Here is an 18,974-nt window from a genome sequence, read left to right on the forward strand (position 1 = left end):
CACTTTGTTTTGAGGGAAGAGTGTCCTGAAAGAATCTAAGCTACCTTTGTGACTCAGTGTTATTTTGAAGAGCCATTACCAGAACATTTAAGGAGAATGATCTTTGAAGGCCCTTAGCCTTATGAAGCAACACTAACCACATCTAGGCTACTTGAGAAGACTAAAGCTTCTCAAGGGTCAGCATTTCTGGAAAAATGAAGGCCAATTTAATCCTTCAAACCTCTGATGCTTTCTAACCCATGAACCAATGAATGGCTGTTGCTTCCCTATGGAGCTGTGAAGGGGGTGGGGGGGTGGGAGTCATCTCATTTCTCCTCTCCCTGCAAACAGTGTTTGGGATCAGTATGCTGTGTTCATGGGTACTATCCTACAGCTGAATCTGAAGTCTCGAAAGCTCTTTTGAGAGATGTCATCTTGTTCTGTGATCCCAATCATACCTCATAAATCTGATGTGTCCATGTGCTTCATCACAATTTGATCAGACTGCCGTCTACCCCTTCATAGCAGGAGTGCTGACAGCAAAAACACCCCACTTCTCAAACATTCTTTCTCTTGCAAACCTTGCCTAATCCATTCCACCTTTGTTTCTCGGCTTACTACAGATTTCTGGACTTTGAACTCAGTTAAAGAGCAGATATGTAAGAGGTAATAGGAAGAAAAGAAGGGAAAGATAAAAATGAGGTTTTACAAGAGCAAAATATTCTTTTGCAGAGGTGGGGAGTGAGAGTAACTCTCCAGAGAAGCCCAATAAAAAAGGCCAATTTTGCCCTGGCCAGGGGGCTAGGTTGGTTAGCATGTCGTCCTGTTACACCAAGGTTGCAGGTTTGATCTCCGGTCAGGGCACATTCAAGAATCAACCAATAAATGCATAAATAGGTGGGACAACACCCCTCTCTCCCCATCCCACCTTCCTCCCTCTCTCTCTAAAATCAATTTTTAAAAAAAGAAAAGAGGCCAATTTCAGGTAATCAGCAAATATAGTTCGGCACAAAACACAATTTTCATGGATTAAAATCTTTAACTTGATATTGGCAGTCAGGCTAATTTCTTCAGTTTGTATTAGACATGCAAGTATAAGGTTACATTGTTATATATAAACTTGTAGAGGTCTTTCCCTCTCTATTTTCCCATTTAAGAAAAAAAGGATTCCTAGTGCCTTGCAAAAGAGAAAAATCACCATCCCTAAGAACTAATCTGCATCTGTGGTCATGTGGGGTGTTCTTTGTGGGGTTTATTTTGTAAGAAATTTTCTTCTATAACTAAAATGAGATTTTGAGTCCGCTTCTTTCTATCACCTCTGTCCCCACCACGTCCCTGCCCAGCCTGGCCCTGGGGTGAGAGGTGAGAAACACAGGATTAGTACTCGCTCAGACTGTGCCACTTGGCCACAGGCTTGCGGGGGCTCTCGCAGACCTCTCTCCAGTGTTCGGCGCCGCTGGCTGTGACACTGTGTGCCCCCAGGATCAGCCTCCCCACAACCTCATTCTTGGTGGTGCGATCGAAGTCGATGACAAGGAACTCAATGCTGATGTCAGGCAGGAGGTCAGAGGGGATATCATAGATGAAAGATTCGTTGAAGACTGGGTTCAAAGTGCACTTCTTCACGTGGGTTTTCTTCTTAGCAATGCGCTTTCTGCCGTAGTAGACGTTCACCTTGACATAAGGATCTGGGGCCCCCAAAGAGATAAGAAAAAGGAAGACAGACCTATGACACAGTCCTCTCATATGTAATGGTGGTTTCATATTGGGAACGAAGGGGTTATGCTGTCCATCTCTTGGGTGGCCACGCCCACGTGGTCTTTAGTGACAGCACAATAAATGCACACTGACAGTGTTCGAGTCTGCCTGCCTGGGCAAGGGGCCGAGGAAATCAAGCAGGGAGAGAAAAGAACTTCCTCAAGCCAGGTTTGAAGAAACCCTATGACACCAAGAAGCATCACTGAGAGCACAGAGAAGAACGACAATGCCGACAGTCTTTGGGATAAGTCTCGTCTGGAACAAGGACTCAGCACCTGGCAAGCATACTCTGTAGGGTACCTTGCCCAAGGTAAAGTCCCCATTTGCTCACCCAAAGCACCTCCCTGACGAGGAAAACCTATAATCTAGATATTTATCGGGAAGAGAAGTACACAGAGAGAAGAACGGCTACAAAGTGACAGGTCTAAGTGGTCCTGACACAGGGGTCTGTCTAGGCCACAGGCAAGATGAGGGGGGTGTCATTTGGACATTTTAGAAATAGGTTGAAGTAAATAGCTGCTACCTGAGAGACCGGTGATATCCATCTTCGGCAAGTGCCTGGCTTTGAGGACCACCACTGTCATTCTTTGTGCCGCTGGCTGATATGATAGAGACACCTGTAGTTCCCCTCTGCTAATGCACTTCTGTGAAGGAAAAACAGCAGATGAGAATCCCGAGGGAAGACAGGCTGGGGAGGGAGCACAGGGTGGAGAAGGCTCTATGGCAGGTGCTCATCCCCTGAAAAGACTGAACAAGGAGGGAAGGAAAGAAATGTTCTAATTATAATCCTGACACTAAATAAAATCATTTGCATGGAGCGGCAGCACAGCCTAATATTTAAAAGGGCAGACTCTGAAGCCAGCCCGGCCTGACCTGGGACCAGTTATTTGACATCTCTGTACTTCAGTTTCATCACCTATAAAATGGAGATAAAAATAGTACCTAACTCAGAGGGTTATGAAAAGGATTGAATAAGTTAAATTTTATAAAATGCCACAGTGCCTGGCGCATATTGTATGCTATAGAAGTATATTTTCTCCTATTCTTTCATTTGGTTCTTGTGATAAAAATGTATAGTGGGTGGTAGGAAACTTGGGTCTGAGTCTTAACTTTGCCATTTACTCACCACCTGGCCTTGGGCAAGTCCCTGACCTTTCTGGAGCCTGTTCCTCCATTTCACCGGGTGAATGTCCACATCCGCTCTGCCTGCCTCAGTTATGCACTTCAGAGTGTCTTCTCCAACCAAGATGGCTTTGTCCCCATGCCCACATCTTTGTTTTCCCATCTTCAAGTTTATTCTAGGTTCTATTCTAAGTTTGAAAAAAACACTAGTCCTCCAAGAACATTTCACACACATTTGGATACTCACTACATGCCAGGTGTTGAGGACCCAGAGCTGACAGGACTCAGCTGCTCCCAAGGAGCTTAACACGCAGTAGAGGAGACAGAGATGCAAGCAAAGATGTACTTGTCAGAGAAGTAAGAAGCCTGTCTAAGTGCAGCTGGGAGATCCAGGGAAGGCTTTGCCAACTGACGCCTAGGCTGAGTTTATGAAGAGTAAGAGGGCATGAGACAATGGGTAGAGGGGAGCTCACATCAGGAAGAGTGGTAGGAATGGCTGGTACAAAAGCATTGGATTCTGAAAGGGTACGCTGTGTTCAGAGAGTGATGAAGCGCCTGTGACTGACGCTGGGGTTTCTGGAAGGAAAGATGAGCCAGGAACCTGGAGAGGTGGGCGAGGGGAGGGTGAAGAGCAGGAGGGGCACTCTAACTAAACAGCAGAGTCGCCAAGGCAAGAGGAGGTCTGTACGTATAGGAGCAATAAAGTTATTATGGTTGTTGTTAATATTTTATTAATAATATTTTTATTCTAGCCCTGGCAGGGTGGCTCGGTTGGTTGGAGCATTGTCCTGTACACCAAAAAGTTGCGGGTTCAATTCCCGGTCAGGGCACATACCTAGGTTGCAGGTTTGATCCCTGGTCAGGGCGCGTGCGGGAGGCAACTGATCGATGTTTCTCTCTCACATCGATGTTTCTCTCTTTCTCTCTCTCCCTTCCTCTCTCTCTAAAATCAATAAATATATCTTTGGGTAAGGAATAAATAATAATAATAATAATAATAATATTCTAGTGAAAGCTGGAGAATAAACTAGAGAAAGACCAAAGTTGGAAAGCTCAGTTAAGGGGCAACTACAAGAGGCTAACAAAGAAACGAGGGGGCCTGGAACCAGTGCTACAGCAGAGGGGATAGATGTGGGGGCAAAATATGTCCCAGGAAGAATTGTCAGGGCCCTGGCCAGGTATCTCAGTTGGTTAGAGCGTTGTCCCGATAATGCCAGGTTGCAGGTTTAATCAAGGCACATATACAAAGCAACCAATGAATATATATATATAAGTGAAACAACAAATCGACGACTCTCTCTCTCTCTCTTTCTCCTTCCCTTTCTCTCTAAAGTCAATACATTTTTAAAAAATTGTTAGAATTTTCTAGGTTTGGGTGGCTAATTGGATGTAAATGTAGGAGAATGGGAAGAGATGGAGGACTATTTCCTTTTTTGTTTCTTTTGTTTGAGGACTAGTTCTTAAGTTTGCAGCTTAGAAAGTGGGGCTGAGACTGAGATAAGGAGAAGAAAAGGAGGTACAGTTTTGAGGAATTTAGGACATAAGTTAAATGTGGGATAAAATCATTTGCCCACTATCAAATCTTATCCCTTGTATTCTTCAGAGCACCACAGAAATGTTACCTACTTCTGGAATTCTTCTTAGATTGAACAAAAGTGGAATATTCTCACCGCCAGCCTAGACACCCACCAAAATGACTTACTGTGCACTTACTAAGTGCCAGGAACTCGGCCAGCAGTTAGGCCTGAAAGAGTAGACAGCGAGGAGTCCTACCCTCAAGAAGCTCATGGGCTAGTGTTCTATTGCTCCAGTGTGTCTGATACAGGAAAGAACAATAGCAGTAAATAGTTTAATTAGCTTATCAATGAAAAACAAGGGGAAAACCTAATAATTTGTGTTTTGATTATAAGCCTTAAGTCATCTCAAGGAACAAAACTGTGATAATATTTCACAGGCTTTAAAAAATTTCTTGAGACTATATTTCATACAAGGACCATATGAAAATGTCTCTCGGGCATAGAATGTGATTAAATAAAATTTAAACATAGTCTTTAGCTTTTGAAATTGGAGTGGACAAGCAAATAGACTTTAAAAAATATTTGATGGCTGTTCTCTGCTAGATTGAGGTCCCAAATTTTTTCCTTACCCATAACATACATATTGTCACCACTTGATTATATCCATGGGATGCACTCCTCAGTCAGTTTAGAATCACAAATCACAGGCTGGTTGCCGTTGCCAACCAGTATACTTTTGAGCTGCTTCCTTTTGGCATGAATCAGAACACCATCGGAGAAAATGTAAACTCATTTTTACTATTAGCCACAGCCAAACAGCATTAGGAAAGTAATCCCCCAAGAAAAAGAAAATCAAATGCCTTCCAAAACACTCAGAACCAAGGCACCCAATACAGCAGCCCTAGCTGCATGTGTCTATTTAAATTTTAATTCATTAACATTTAATAAAATTTACATTTTAGTTCCTCAGTCACAGAAACCATATTTCAAGTGTTCAACAGTCATATGTGGTTACCATATCGAACAGTGCAGATAGTGAACATTTCCATCATCATAGGAAGTCCCATCAGAGTTGATCTAGAAAGAAAGAACCTTTGGATTGCTTGGGCCACTGCTCTCCCCTAGTTCCATGAAAAAATTAAATGGTAAGTAGACTTGATATCTATTTCTGGGACAATCCTTGAATACTGCTATCTAAATATTAAATATGTGATTTTTTTTAATTCTCAGCTGAGGACATTTTTCATTTAATAGAGAGAGGTAGGATGGGGAGCGAGAGGCAGAGAGAGACAGAGACAGAGAGAGGAAGAGAGAGAAACCTCGATTGGTTGCCTTCTCATACATGCCCTGATGGGGGATCAAACCTGCAAGCCAGGTATGTGCCCTCATCGGGAACCAAATGCACAGCACTTCAGTCCATGGGACGACACTCCAGCCGAGCCATACCCGCCAGGGCTAAATATACAATCTTTAAATATAATTCTAACTATACACAGAAGATGGATAGGTAGTGTAAAAAGGATATTTGATTTGAATAACAGAGTTTCATTTGTAAAAACACTGACTACAAATTATAGTTTAGGTTTTCTGATTATTTGTTTAAAACTGTTTCCTAAATCATTCCTTATAGCAAAATCTTTCTAATCTAAACCCCTGTGCCCCTTCCCTAGTTCTTTGAAAAAGTAGACAATTTCTGGTTACCCTTTTAATACTTTTCTCCCCTAAAATCACTCCTCAGGCAACTGTTATCCCGCTAGTCCCCTTCACCTTTGGCATTTTACCTGGGCAGAATGCCCGTCCCCATCAGGCTGCCCTTTTGTGATGCCCAAGTCTGCAGCCACACCACCGTCTGAATACCATTCCGTTCTGCATTAAAGAACAGAGTTTCACATCCCTCACCCTGTCCCCCTCCCCTTCTTTTCCTACCCAATCTCATTCCAAGCAGCATTGTCAATGCAATGGCTCTTTCTTAAAGGCTCTTTGTCAAGGGCTGGGAGCTAGCTCTGTTTCCCAGCCCCTTGACTTAGTGAGGCAAAGACCCTGTTGGGGGCAGGGGCAGGGGAGAAGGACAAGCAGAAGGAAAAGGGGGAGAATGGGTTTTATCCAGGCCTGACGAAGCTGAGAGCCTTTGCCCTAGAGGAACAGACAGAAGCATGGTCCTAGACAACATCCGGACAAGGAAACATTTGGCGAGGGAGAAGTCTATTTCCTTTAATTAACAGACCCCCTTCCAGACTGATTTTCTAGCCACAGAGCCTTTGCATTAGGTAGACCCACACATACTCAGTAAACCTTTACTGGGGTTAGAAATCCCAAGGGCCACCTCCCCATAATTCTCAAACATGGGAAAACAAAAGAAACAAAAATCTTAATGTTCGATTACATCCCTCCTCTCAACCTCCTCAATACACAGACATAGCAACCTTCTTTAGTTCCTGGAAAACGGGCATTCTTTTTTCTTTCTTTTCAGTCTCTTTGGCTAGAATGTATGACCTCTAAGGTCCCTTGTAAATCTGCAATTTTGAGAATCCTTTCGTTCTCTTGACCATTGTCCCAGGTCATCAACACCAGATCTGACTCTGATGGTGGCAAGACAAGAAATGGTTTGGAAAATAATGGCCTGAAGAAATCAGGAGTCTAACAACTCTCTTTATCTACTTTGTAAATCACTTCATTCCCACTGTCTGTTTTTTATTCCCCAGTCCTCTCTGTATTGCCTCCCATCTCCTTGTGGGGAATTTATTATGGGAATATAAATTTACTTTTAATTTCTATGTGAATAAAATACTAGTAAAAAAGCTGCCACTAAAAAAAGAAAAGTAGTCCCAAGGTCCAATATCCAGATTTTATACTGTTTATGTAATGGGGCACAGCCAGGGCCTCCCCAAAGGGGGGATTTGTAACGGGGCCTAGAACTTGGGGAATCCAAGAAAAAGATAAGATATTCTCCCAGCCCTAGCTGGTGTGGCTCAGTGGATTGAGTGCCGGCCTGCAAACCAATGCTTTGCCAGTTCGATTCCCAGTCAGGACACATGCCTGGGTTGTGCACCAGGCCCCCAGTAGAGGCATGCAAGAGGCAACCACACATTGATATTTCTCTCCCTTTATTTCTCCCTCCCTCCCCCTTTCTAAAAATAAAAAAATAAAATCTTAAAAAATATATACCCTCCCCTACCAAGGCTGGCTGGCTGCCATGGGGGATGGGAGACATGGAGCAAGGGCGTGGAGAGTCATTTTGCATGTCAATAACAGCAGGATAGCTTCATATGTAAAGACAGTTATTTTGCACAACAACAGGCTAACCAGGAGGTTTGCATAACTTTAATGTAGGATGTAACTGGGAAGGAGTTAGGAGTTACAGGGTCTGCGTGAGAGACAATGGGGCACAGACTAGGGAAACAGTGTGAAGACCATGTGGGAAGTAAAGGGGAGAAAGGACTCTTGCTAGTGGGCCATGAGAAGGTGCTACGTGGTTTTGGATTAAGAGCTGGAGATCGCGGCAACACAGCTGATGGCGCTGGGAACTGCGAGAGGCCTGCCTAGCCGAGCTAGAGTTCTGTTCTTTGTCTTCTGAAGGATGCTACCCTTGACTGGTCTGACTAGGCAAAGGCAGGGAAAGTCAGGACTGTGTGTATTGGTGGGTGTTTTAAAGGGATTTTTAGATTTAACAGAGACATTTAGCCATTATTCAAAATCTGTATAACTTTTGAGTAGTTCCTTTCCTTGCCACCAAACTCTGCCATTGAGATCCATAATTTCTAAGGGTGGCAGGCAAAGCACCTAGAACAGAGGGACTCCGAGAAGGGGGGCGTTATTTTAGTAATAGTATCTGGGGCAACCCCTCCCCCCGCCCGAAGCAATGGGTCCATTATTCGGTAACATATTGGGATCTTCTTTCACTAATAATCAAGGGTTAATTTTTCATGCTTCTTATATCTTTTTACATATTCATAAGAACTGAATGATCTCACAAAGAGATCCCTTCATGATCCAGCCAAGAGGGAGATTGAGGCCCAGTGATAATAACTACTTGCCCAGAGTAAGGTAGTGAAATGGATAGAGTAAAAAATGTCGACCAGTCCTGGGCTTCTTCAACCAGACTGCACTGGATAATGGAAAGGACGAGAGATGAATTTTCTGCTAAAAGTCAGGATATGCAGTTAGGAGTGAGGAGTTGTGTAGAAAAATGCAGTTCTTGCCAGTCTCCACCCAGAAATCTTCGGAGGAAGATAATTTGGCCCCATATTGTAAGAGGATGCCTTACACAGAGCGGAAAACGCTTTTACAGACAGGGTGGAATCATCCAGGGCAGCCCTCACTGATGAGCTAAGGGGAGATCTAGGAAGGGCAGACTCTCAGCTACAGCAGGGAGGATTTAGGGTAGACGTTTAGAGGCTGCAGCGCTAGGGAATCACCAGGACGAGTGACTAGGGGGATGACCGTTAGGGCCCAGGATGGGACACAGGCACTGGCTGGGGAAAACGTGTTTAAGAAGCCCAAAAGGCTGGAAGGCTCCAGAGTGGGGCTGCACAGGCTCTGAGTCTCCTGTCTGGGGCCTCTCCCAGGGGATGTATTACTCAGGATCCCAGCCCTGGCTTACTCCTCCTGAGGGAAGTTAGTAAAATCGAAAAAAATTTGGCTCATGGCAACAGCCCCTGGCAGTTCAGCAAATACTCCTTGCCTAGTGTCCTGGATTGGAGGCTAATTTGTTCCCAGCCCAAGTCCCTTTCCTTGCCAGTCTCTTCGCAGCTGCAGTTTGGCACAGAGCCACCCCCGCTCTCAACCTTGGGCTGAAAGTGCATTAGCCGCCTGAAGGAGTCCAGCTAGTTGGTGGCTTCATCAAAGCTGGGGCTACCGGGAAGGCTGAGTTGGAAAGGCTCCTTCCTGGGAGAAGGGCTAGATGAAGGCAAGCAGTGGAGCCCTGCAGCTGCTATAAAGGGGAGTCAGGAAAAGGGGAGAGGGTGGCAGAACCTTGTGGATGAGGGATGGAGGGAGAGGGAATGGGACAGAGGGGGATTAAATAGGACAGGAGAGACACCATACCCTCAGACCCCCGCCTCCAAGGCTATGGGAATCCCTGCTACGTTGGCCTCTAGGATGTCTCATTAGATCCTAACATTGGACCAGTGTTTATATCATGACCAAAGGCCTCTAATATTCTTCAAAAGTTTTGGACTCCCCTTGCCCCTGTGGGGTAAGCTCAGCGTGCTGCAAGGCAGCAGCAGTTCTTTGGGCAATTGCCTGACAGGGCTGGCTGCAGTGGGACAGGTGCCTATTACCTAGCTGAGAAGGTAAGAACCCACCTCTGGGGATGCTCCCTCCCGCCTCCCCAACAGCTTGGAGCAGTGCCCTTCTTCAGTGGACAAACCTCGTTCCCAGAGGCTCACTGCACACTCAGCCCCCGCTGGCCTGGACGCCTCTTTTGTCCAATCCTGAGCCTCTTGCCTCCCTAGAGTCCAGTGTAGTCTTGCAGGTGGAAAATACATCAAGAGGTAATTATGGCGCCTATAGCCAAGGGTCTTTCTGGGGGGATGTGTAGTTGTTTTTAAGTGACCCTGATATCCTTTCGGAACCTTCTACCTGCTTCTCCACTGATGCAGGTCTCCCTTTACTTTGTTAAAACAAAATAAAAACATCTCCGAACTATGTACATCTCCCAGGGACCAAACTTTATTAATAATAATAGTTGTTATAATTTATTGAAGGTTTATTAAGTGCTAGGGGTGATGTAAATTCATCACCTTAATTCCTATAAGAAAGTGAGGTAAGCAGCTTGCCCAAGGTCAGCTGGTTGATGGCATTTGGATAAAAATTGAGGTCTGACTTCCAAGTCCTTGCAATTAACCACTTATATTTTATCCTGAAAAAGGAATGAAACTTTGAGTTTAAAATGTTAACAATTTCTTTCAAAGCATCTAGCACACTTCACTATATAGTAATTGTCAAAGATTATCTGTCTTTCCTCCACTAAGGTAAAAGCTCCTTCAGGGCAATAATATGCCAGGGTATTATCTCATTTGAGCCTCATCACTGTAAGGAAGGCAGTATTAGCAGCTCCCTTTTACATCTGGGGAAAAAGAAGCTTAGAAGGGTTACTCACCCATGTAAGCCAGCTGGAAAGGGGTGAGCTGGCACATGAAGTCAGGCAGTCCAACTCCAGGGTCCCAGGGCTTAACTTTAGGATTACATTGCCCCCGCCCCCCAATTGTGGAAGAAATGAATGAACTAATGGAGGACAGGGGACACACACTTCTTGCATTCTATCATTCAGGAGCTGATGATGGCCCAGTGGGAGACATATTCCCCTCCTAACACAAACAGGGAGGAGGAGTGGAGAGAGAGAGAGATGTATGGGAAAGGTTTGGGCCTAGGCAAGGGGCTCCAAGGTGAAGCAATTCATTACATTATAAAATGGCTAATAAAAGACATATATACATGATAGTATTTACACCCCGAGGTTTGGGTTGGGAAAGGAAATCTGAGGGAGTTACTGGACTACTTTTATAGTTTTTCAGCTGTAAGAAATAAGTTCACTAAGGGAAGATCGTACATTATTTGAGATAAAAAATTAGCCCCTATATCCAAGCAAGCTGGATGCACTATCAGGATGCCAACCACTAATGTGGCATTTCAGAAGCTACCTGTCCCTCTCTTCCCAGGAAGTTGCTTCTTAGAGGAGACCTGCCAGGCCCTCCATCTTATTCTGTCCACTGCTTATTCTTGAGAGCTGAGAGTTTCCTCCCCACAGTCCCACTTTGCCACCACCCATTTCATCCCTTTCCCCTTCCACTCGTCCCCTAATATCTTGTCTCCCCCCAACCTACCATCCCTCCCCAACACACAGTTCCTCCTCACCTGGATGTTCCTTTTGATGATGTCCCTAGTCAGTTGCACCTTGCCTGTGCTGGGGTCCACCCCAGCCAGTGGCACCATGACCTCCCCAATGACGTCATCCCGAGAGAAGCGGTCAAAGCTGAGAACAAGGAAGTGCAGCACCAGGTCCTGGAGCTGGCTGTACGGGATGCCATAGAAGGTGAAGGTCTCGTCAAACACAGGGTCCAGGGTCTTCCGCAGCACTCTGGTCTTTACTCGATGCCGCTTGTCAGGAAGGATGGTCATTTTGATGTAGGGGTCAGAACCCTGGGTCTGGTCATCCATCACAGGCAACCCATGGGCCTCCTGGATTGTCACTACCAGGGCTTTTTTGGGGAAGTTATAGTCCACTGAGAAGATGAGGGATCCCAGCATGACGTCCTCCTCTGGAGATGATGGAGAAGTAGTTTTGCTCTCCCCAGGGGTTAGGCTTGCAACGGGGCTCCTCAGTTCTTCCCCATAGTCCACTTTGATGGGTAACTGGTCTATACAAGATCCAGAGCTAGGTCCCCTGGGACCCTTGTCTCGGCTCAGGAGGCCAGCTTCTGCGGCATCCACCAACAGGTTCCCGCGCCCACCTTCCCTCCCAGGGCCATCTTTGTCTCTTCGTACTTTGATGATTTTCTTCTTGTTGCTGAGGGTCTCTGGGTATATGCTGATGCCTTTGAGCATATGAATAAATTTGTATGGTGGGGTCTTGTGCTTCTTCTCTGCCTGCTGGTGGCAGCATGTCCAGACAAAGACGGTCACCGAGACACACACCACCAGTACAGAGGCCCCGATAAGGCCTGCCATCACTGGTGACACATCTGAAGGTGGAGACCAGAGATGTGTCAAGGCAGGCGGATCTCAACCCCTGTCCAGAGCTCTCCTGATCAGTGCCCCTGCTGGAGCCAAGCTAATCTGCACCTTGCCTCTAAACCGAAATTTGCTCATCTGGCCTTATGAACTTCTCCCTTCTCTTAGAAATGCCCCTATCCATCCTCTCAACCAATCCATGACTCTTCCTTTTCACCAGAAAGACTTCCCTGAAGTGCCCCACCTGACTCCCTGTTCTTTTCTTGGCCTTCCCTCAGCACTTATTAATCTGGATTGCTCATAATGATTTGTGTTTCACATAAAGCTGCCCTGTAAGTGTTACAAGGTCACCTTTTTACATGGGAACCCATTTACCTCAACTGTTACACAAGGGCACGGAGCATGTCTGGTTTCAGGAGGACATTCCACAGCATCTAGTACAGGGTTTGTAAACACTGGGCCTGAGTGGACTGGCAGGTGGGGTAAAAGGAGGTGCAGTTGACTTTGGATGGTTTTAGAACGGTGCTCAAGGGCAGTAAAAGTGGGTGGGTAGTAAAAAGAAGAACTGTGGGTCTAAGTACGTTTAAAATGTGGTCCAAATTTCAGCTCCCAGGTATTTAAATTAGAATAATTTAAAATAGAAAAATGGCGACTGTAAGGGGCAGGGGATGTAAGGGACTAAAAGGTAATGTGAAAAAAACACAATGAAATACAAAAAAAAAAAAAACCACTTTCACATGTCAAAAAAAGAAAAAATAGAGACTAGAAAATGTCAGATCTTTGCTCAAATGTCACCTTCTTAGTAAGATCTTTCCTGACCACCCCATTTAAAAGTGCAACCTTCTCCACCCCCAAGACCTGCTTAATTTTCTTCTAGGTGTTCATTTTCTCTCTCTCTCTCTCACTCTCACGTATGCACAAGAATATATATAGACACCAAGATATAAGTTTACTGTCTTTTATCTTCACTAGAATATGTTTCATGAGGACAGGGATTTTTGTCTGTTTAGTTTATTTCTATATCCCCAGCACTAAAAACACACAGCAGGCACTTGATTTATATTTGTTGAATAAACAAATAATTAAAGAGAAACAGATTTTTTTCCTCCCCTTCTTCTGGTCTTGTCTGTCTGTTCCCCATGCAAGTTGGGCCTCTGACTTAGATAATTAGGTTTGGGGTTATTTTCCCCTTTAAGTTTGCTGAAGCCAGTTGGTCTAGATACAGCCTCTAGTTTTCCACATGAGTTTGTTTTTTTGAACTTGTTTACTTTTTTTTCCAATTACAGTTTACATGAACATTATTTGGTATTGGTTTCAGACGTACAGCATGGTGGTCAGACAATTATATACTTTACAAAGTGGTCCCCCTGATATTTCCAGTACCAAACTGGTACCATAGTTATTATAATATTATTGACTATGTTCCCTATGCTGTACTTTATATCCCCATGACTATTTTGTAAGTACCTCAACATTATTTTTTAAGGCAAGATTTGGGCAGGGAGAAGTAAAGAAATCAATGTGACTCCAGCATATTCTAGATTCTTCCTCGAACATCCTTTCAACAGGTATCTGCCTGGCTCTCTGTGCCTCAGTGCAGGCCTCTGTTCAAACATCACTTTAGCAGAGAAGCATTTCCTGACTGTCCCAAGTGAGATAATATCTCTATCATCCTGCTCTATTTTTCTTCATAGTACTTAATTACCCCTGACATATCTTATTTGTCTGTTTTTCCTTACTTGATAAGCTTAATAAGAATAGTGAATGTCTGTTTTTCACTGCCATATCCCCAGGCCCTAGAATCATGTGGCACATATTAAGTGTTCAGTGAGCAAATGAGTTAATAAATTCAAAACAGCCTCCACAGACTGGAAAAAGGGGGTAAGGTCAATATGATTGCATATATCAGGAAAAATGTAAAATTCTATTTGGTCTTTAAAACCTATCATTGAGCAACGGCAGACCATACTGACAAATATGAGCAAAAATAACTTGGTAGTTTAAGTGACCACAAGCTTGGAGTATAATTAGGCTAATTCCAACTTATACTATGAATATGCAGTCTGCATCACAGGAAGGTAATATAACTTCATCTGTACGGGTCACAACACATATGGAGTGTTCTGTCTGGCACTGACAGGCATAAAAACTTTTGTGTGTGTATACATTAATAATGTCCATGCCAGGTATTACACTAGAGCTTTCTCTCTCTGGGTCAAAGAACTCATTAAATAGATACTGTTAGTATCCCCAATTTACAGTTGAGGAACCTAGGGACTCAAATCTGCCCTAGGCCAAGTAGCAGCAAATGGCAGTGATGGGATTTAAACGCTGGTTTGCCTGGTACCAAAGTGACTCTACATTATGAATAATCAGCATAGTAAAAGATCTGGAAATAATATCAAATGAAAAAAAATGAAAAGAACTGAGGGGCTGAGAGGTCTAGGAAGAATAATTTTCTTCAATTATTTAAGGCATTGTGATGGAAGGTGTGACTTGATTTTATTTTCGAGGGCAAGTCTAGTACCAGTGCATACCACCCATAAGAAGACAGATTTAACTCAATGAAAAGAGTCAAATTATTATTAGAACTGCCTTCCAGATTGTTTCATGTGGCAGTGAATCTACAGTTGAAAACTTTCAGAGGTTGTATCACCATTGGTCAGTCATATTCTAAAAGGCATTTCTTTCAGGGGGATTACTCTAAGTGTCTCTTAAGTTTTTTCTGCTTCAAACATTCCATGATTCTATAAAAGCTGGAAACAGGAAAGGAAAGAAGCGGTTACCTTTTAAAGAAGAAAAGCCATTAATCAAATAAATCAAGGTGACTGCCAATACTGAAAAATAGTTTATTCTCAGAGAATTAAGTGAAATAAGAGTTATTATAGAGAGTTTTCACAAAATGTAGCTTTGATGTTCAGCTCCTTAAGAGCAGGCCGAAACAGCATCCAGTCCATCTTTGAATCCCCGAGTCTCTTGCATCTAATACAAGCTCAGTAAATACTTATTTAAACAATTGATTGGTTTCAATTGTCAATCAAATTGGGCACAAGCTAAAAAACTGGTTCTCTATTCACCAGTTAAGGACTATCTTGAAAACTGCTTGCTACAGATCAGTGAAACTGAACTTTGATGGTCTTTGTGAGAAGAGGAAAGCAGGAAACTAACAAGACAAGCATAGTTTTGAGAATGATTTGAAAGAGATCTAAAGGCCCATGTTGGGACACATTTGAGTGACCCTTTTGGCTCTAACATAAACTTACTCTGTGATCTTGAGGGAACCCACTGCTCCTTACCATGCCTCAATTCTACTGTTAGAAAATGGAGGTGGTGTGGGTAAAAGAGAAGATAAAGGAATCTTATCTTTCAGGAGGTCAGAGAAGGAAGAGAAACAAATACTCCATTTATAAATCACCTAGGCACTTTCCTCCACCTTGTTTCCCACCTTTGCCCTACTTTCTTATTCATTTGGGTATCTGTTAATCTCTGCCTCTCTTCCCCACACTGAAGACAGTGAATTAGAAACATCGGGGATGTTGAAATTCAGAACCCTCTTTCTTTAGTCAAAAGTTTGGTGGGAAAAGGAAGCTGGAACTAATATTTAAAGTGGGTGTTGTAGTTGTGAATTGCAGTGACACCTGCAGATTATTCCTTTTGTTCTCCAAGGTCATGGATAATTGAGTGTAGACTTGATGTATCTCCCAAGTGCTATGGCATTTGAAGTGAAGTACTCTATGAGACATGAAAAAGTCAGAAGTAACAATTCTCTATGTAGGAAACCCTCCGCAAGGTTGAAAGACCTAAGAGACACACTTGGGCTATGCTCAACTCTGTCATTCTCTGACCAGACCTGCTTATTGCCTTCCTGTACCAAAATAGCCTTTCCCTGTCAAATAGACCAGTGTGATACAAAAATAAGAATAAACTTTGGCATCAATTGGACATTGGCACTACCCTCATTAGGTTGTGTGACTTTATTTTCCTAAGCCTCAGTTTCTTCACCTGGAAAATATATGTAATAATGCCTGCACCAAAGGGTATTTGTAAGGATTAAATAAAATGTAGTATGTAAAAGGCTGGTAAAATTTCTTTTAGCTTTTCCACTAATATTCCCTCTAAAGGAAATCACTACATTATACTCCAAACCATCTCACTTTCCAAGAAATCGGAAACTGCAATTAGAAAAAAGAATATATTGAAAAGAGGGCATAAAAAGAAAAAGAGCAGAAAGAAAAGCATAGGGTGCTCATGCAATCATGAAAGGGACATCTATTTTGGAAATTTAAGACTCAAACAATAGTGATACAGAAGGTGAAGTGGAAGAAAGAAATGCTATCAAGACTTAGCCTTGGGAATCAGTGGGAACAAGCAGATAATGGGCATGATCTGTTGCCTGGGTACTGTCCCTGATTTGATGTCTTCTCCTGATACCGAGAGAATGGAGCACATGAAGTTCTACTCATTTCCATAAACCTCTTATTGGGGTGTGAGAAAAACCATTTCCTAGCTGGATTTTGGCCCCACCCTAAACACTGGATGCTCAAACCTTCTGGATTGTTTGAGGGCTAAGGATCTCTTAAGGCAAAGAAGGAAACGCAGGCTGACAGCAACTCTCACTGCTTCTACTATGCTAACCAGAGTAGAATTGAGGGAGAAGCAGGGCAATTCTTTTTTTCACTATTGCACCAGGAAGGCATAGCACAGGTAGTTTGTTAGCCTACTATAATTTGGAGACATTCCCTAAGAGGAAAAAACTTACTTCTCGAGCTTTTATTTCCTGTCTTCCCTATTTTCCACGCCACTAGCTCGGCTCCAAGTAATGAAACTGATCTTGGGGCCCAAAAGGCTGGGTCAGGGACCAGCTTTGCCGAGATGACGTAATGCTTTCTCTGGTACACAAAGCGCCCTCCCCCAGGCTTGGCCTCTCTTGCCCCTCCCCCTCCGGCCTGGCTCGGGACCCCGCTAGCTCCAGCACTAGCGCGGGTGAACTCCCCCTTTTTGAAAAGCCGTCCCAGGGAACAGGGAACAAAGGCCTGAAGGAAGCGCCTAGGCGCTGCCAGGAGGCCCAGAAATAGACATCACGTCATCCCCCAGCCCAGCAGCACCAAGCGCCATTTGGTAACATCGGACGGACCCCACCATTACGATGCAGAATAGAACTTGCGGGGCTCACGTTTCCTCCCAGCTCCAGCATACAGCTGACCGGCATAAGGAGTGGCTTCCTTTTTGCTCCCCACCCCCGCACCTCTCTCTCTAGAGGCCGCTGCCTCCCTTGGCTGCCAGCCACCCAGCCCACATTCTCCAAGCTGCCATCTTGATGCCCCATCCCCCCTTACCACCTCCCTCCCCCGCAGTACTGAGGAGTAGGAGGGGGAGGAAGGGGCACCGCCCTGCGTGCCCCAAGGGGGAGGGCTCGGCCTACCCCACCTCTCCTCCCCCAGAAGGAGGGGTTCACCTCCTCCGCAAGCTCTGTTTCTCATCTCCAGTAGTGCTGACGGTGCACCATACAAGGTTTTACATCCTGGACCTTCAGCATCCGTATGGCTCTGGCCTTCCCAGCCTCTGCAGCTCATAGCTCAAGTTCAGGCTCTGTCCACTGCCCGCTACCAACCACCACAAGCCCGATTCTAGCGGGGCTGGCACTTGAAGACCCTGGTCTGGGCTTCATTCTCTGCCCTGCTGCTGGGCTCCCTGGCTTTTCCACGCTTTTGACTATACCAGGCTTAGTTTTCCCAACTTGTACTTACCAAAGCTAGGTCGGATATTGGTGATCTCGGCCATGTCGTAACCAGAAGATATTGCTACAAATGCTTTTGCAATTCTGGGAACTCCGGATCAGAACCGAGCCCGCCGCTGTACAGCGCTAGGTCAAGGGAGGGGGAAGGTATCTGGTGGACACCTCCTGCGACGGTATGGTCCCTGGTTGCCAGCTGCGGTCGCCTCTTAAGATGCTCCAGGGATGCTCTGAGCCGAGGATGCAGGTGCAGCCAGACTGGTCCTGATGCGAGGTAGGCCCCGCCTTCTTCCGAACGGCCTTCGGCAGAAGACTCCGCCTCCGTCCGAAAAGTTCCGGAAGGCAGGCCCCCCCTTTCCGGAAAATCTTGGGGAAGGAACCCCATCGCCGTGATTTCCAGAGAACGAGACCTCGCCCACTGTCGAGCTGTGGGTCTAAAGGAGAAAACCTGTAGGGCGAGGACGAAGTAAGAAGTGTAGGTATATTATCATATGAGAGCCTATAGATCCTGTGATTCTGGTCCTCTGGGCTTAATATAGTGGCAGAATGTTCTGGGTGAGAGGGAGCTCAGGATTTCAGTATCACTTGCCATTATTGCTCTGCATTTCTGAGCCCACTAAAGGTTATTATGGTAATTTTCTTAAGCTTCAGAAACTCTAATTGCAGATCAAGCCTCGTGGTGGTTGCACAACTCTGAAAATATACTTATAATAATTTATACTAGTAAAACGAGTGAATTCTGTGGCATGTAAATTAAAGCTGTCTGTATAAAAAGACCAACGAAGAGTGCCAAAGTTAATCAGCAATGGATATTTCTTTTCTAAAGTGTCAAACGCTTGGTGCTGCTTAGGGGAGAGAGAGAGCGCACAAACCAACAATTACGCGTATTTCTGCAAGTTCACAAGCAGGACACGAATGAAACTCCAAGTTTCTAGAGACTTCCTTGGTGTTTGGAAGAGTTAGGGTGATTCAGGTTAAAATCAGACTGCGGTTATGTCCATGATTACATCAATTTCACTCTTCATTTTGGCTGTGTATACTTTCATCCTCTTGGAATCTCTTTACTGAGAGGATCAGGTCAAAATAGATTATTTAAATGTTAATATTTGTTCACTTGTAAAATGAGAGTTGAATGCATTTTTCCAACTTTGACATTCTTTCCTTCTAGAAATGTGAAAATAGTTCTAGGAGTC

At 44.5% G+C, this 18,974-nt stretch overlaps 1 protein-coding gene across 2 annotated transcripts; it reads right to left on the bottom strand.

Moving 5' to 3' along the window:
• Window positions 1-322: 322 nt before the first annotated feature.
• SYT11 (synaptotagmin 11) lies at window positions 323-18,058 on the bottom strand. Of its 2 annotated transcripts, none has more exons than XM_054562969.1 (4): window positions 17,795-18,058; window positions 11,232-12,058; window positions 2,261-2,381; window positions 323-1,667 (listed from the first exon to the last, which is right to left on the bottom strand). In XM_054562969.1, exons 1-4 carry the CDS (start codon window positions 17,826-17,828, stop codon window positions 1,357-1,359), a joined length of 1,293 nt encoding a protein of 430 aa, XP_054418944.1. In that variant the 5' UTR covers window positions 17,829-18,058; the 3' UTR covers window positions 323-1,356. The 2 variants fall into 2 exon arrangements, with proteins under 2 accessions (XP_054418944.1, XP_054418943.1); XM_054562968.1 differs by having other exon boundaries at window positions 2,258-2,381.
• Window positions 18,059-18,974: the final 916 nt, after the last annotated feature.

This window comes from Pteronotus mesoamericanus, unplaced genomic scaffold, assembly GCF_021234165.1.
Source record: "Pteronotus mesoamericanus isolate MK-2021 breed Mesoamerican mustached bat unplaced genomic scaffold, CSHL_Meso_final scaffold_705, whole genome shotgun sequence".
Taxonomy (NCBI): Eukaryota; Metazoa; Chordata; class Mammalia; order Chiroptera; family Mormoopidae; genus Pteronotus; species Pteronotus mesoamericanus.

Excerpts from the sequence above, each read along its gene's own strand:
- SYT11 (XM_054562968.1), bottom strand. The coding sequence starts at position 17,828 with ATGGCCGAGATCACCAATATCCGACCTAGCTTTG. Across the intron at positions 12,059-17,794 it reads CAATATCCGACCTAGCTTTG|ATGTGTCACCAGTGATGGCA; the intron begins GTAAGTACAAGT and ends CTCCACCTTCAG. Across the intron at positions 2,382-11,231 it reads TCATCAAAAGGAACATCCAG|AAGTGCATTAGCAGAGGGGA; the intron begins GTGAGGAGGAAC and ends TTTCCTTCACAG.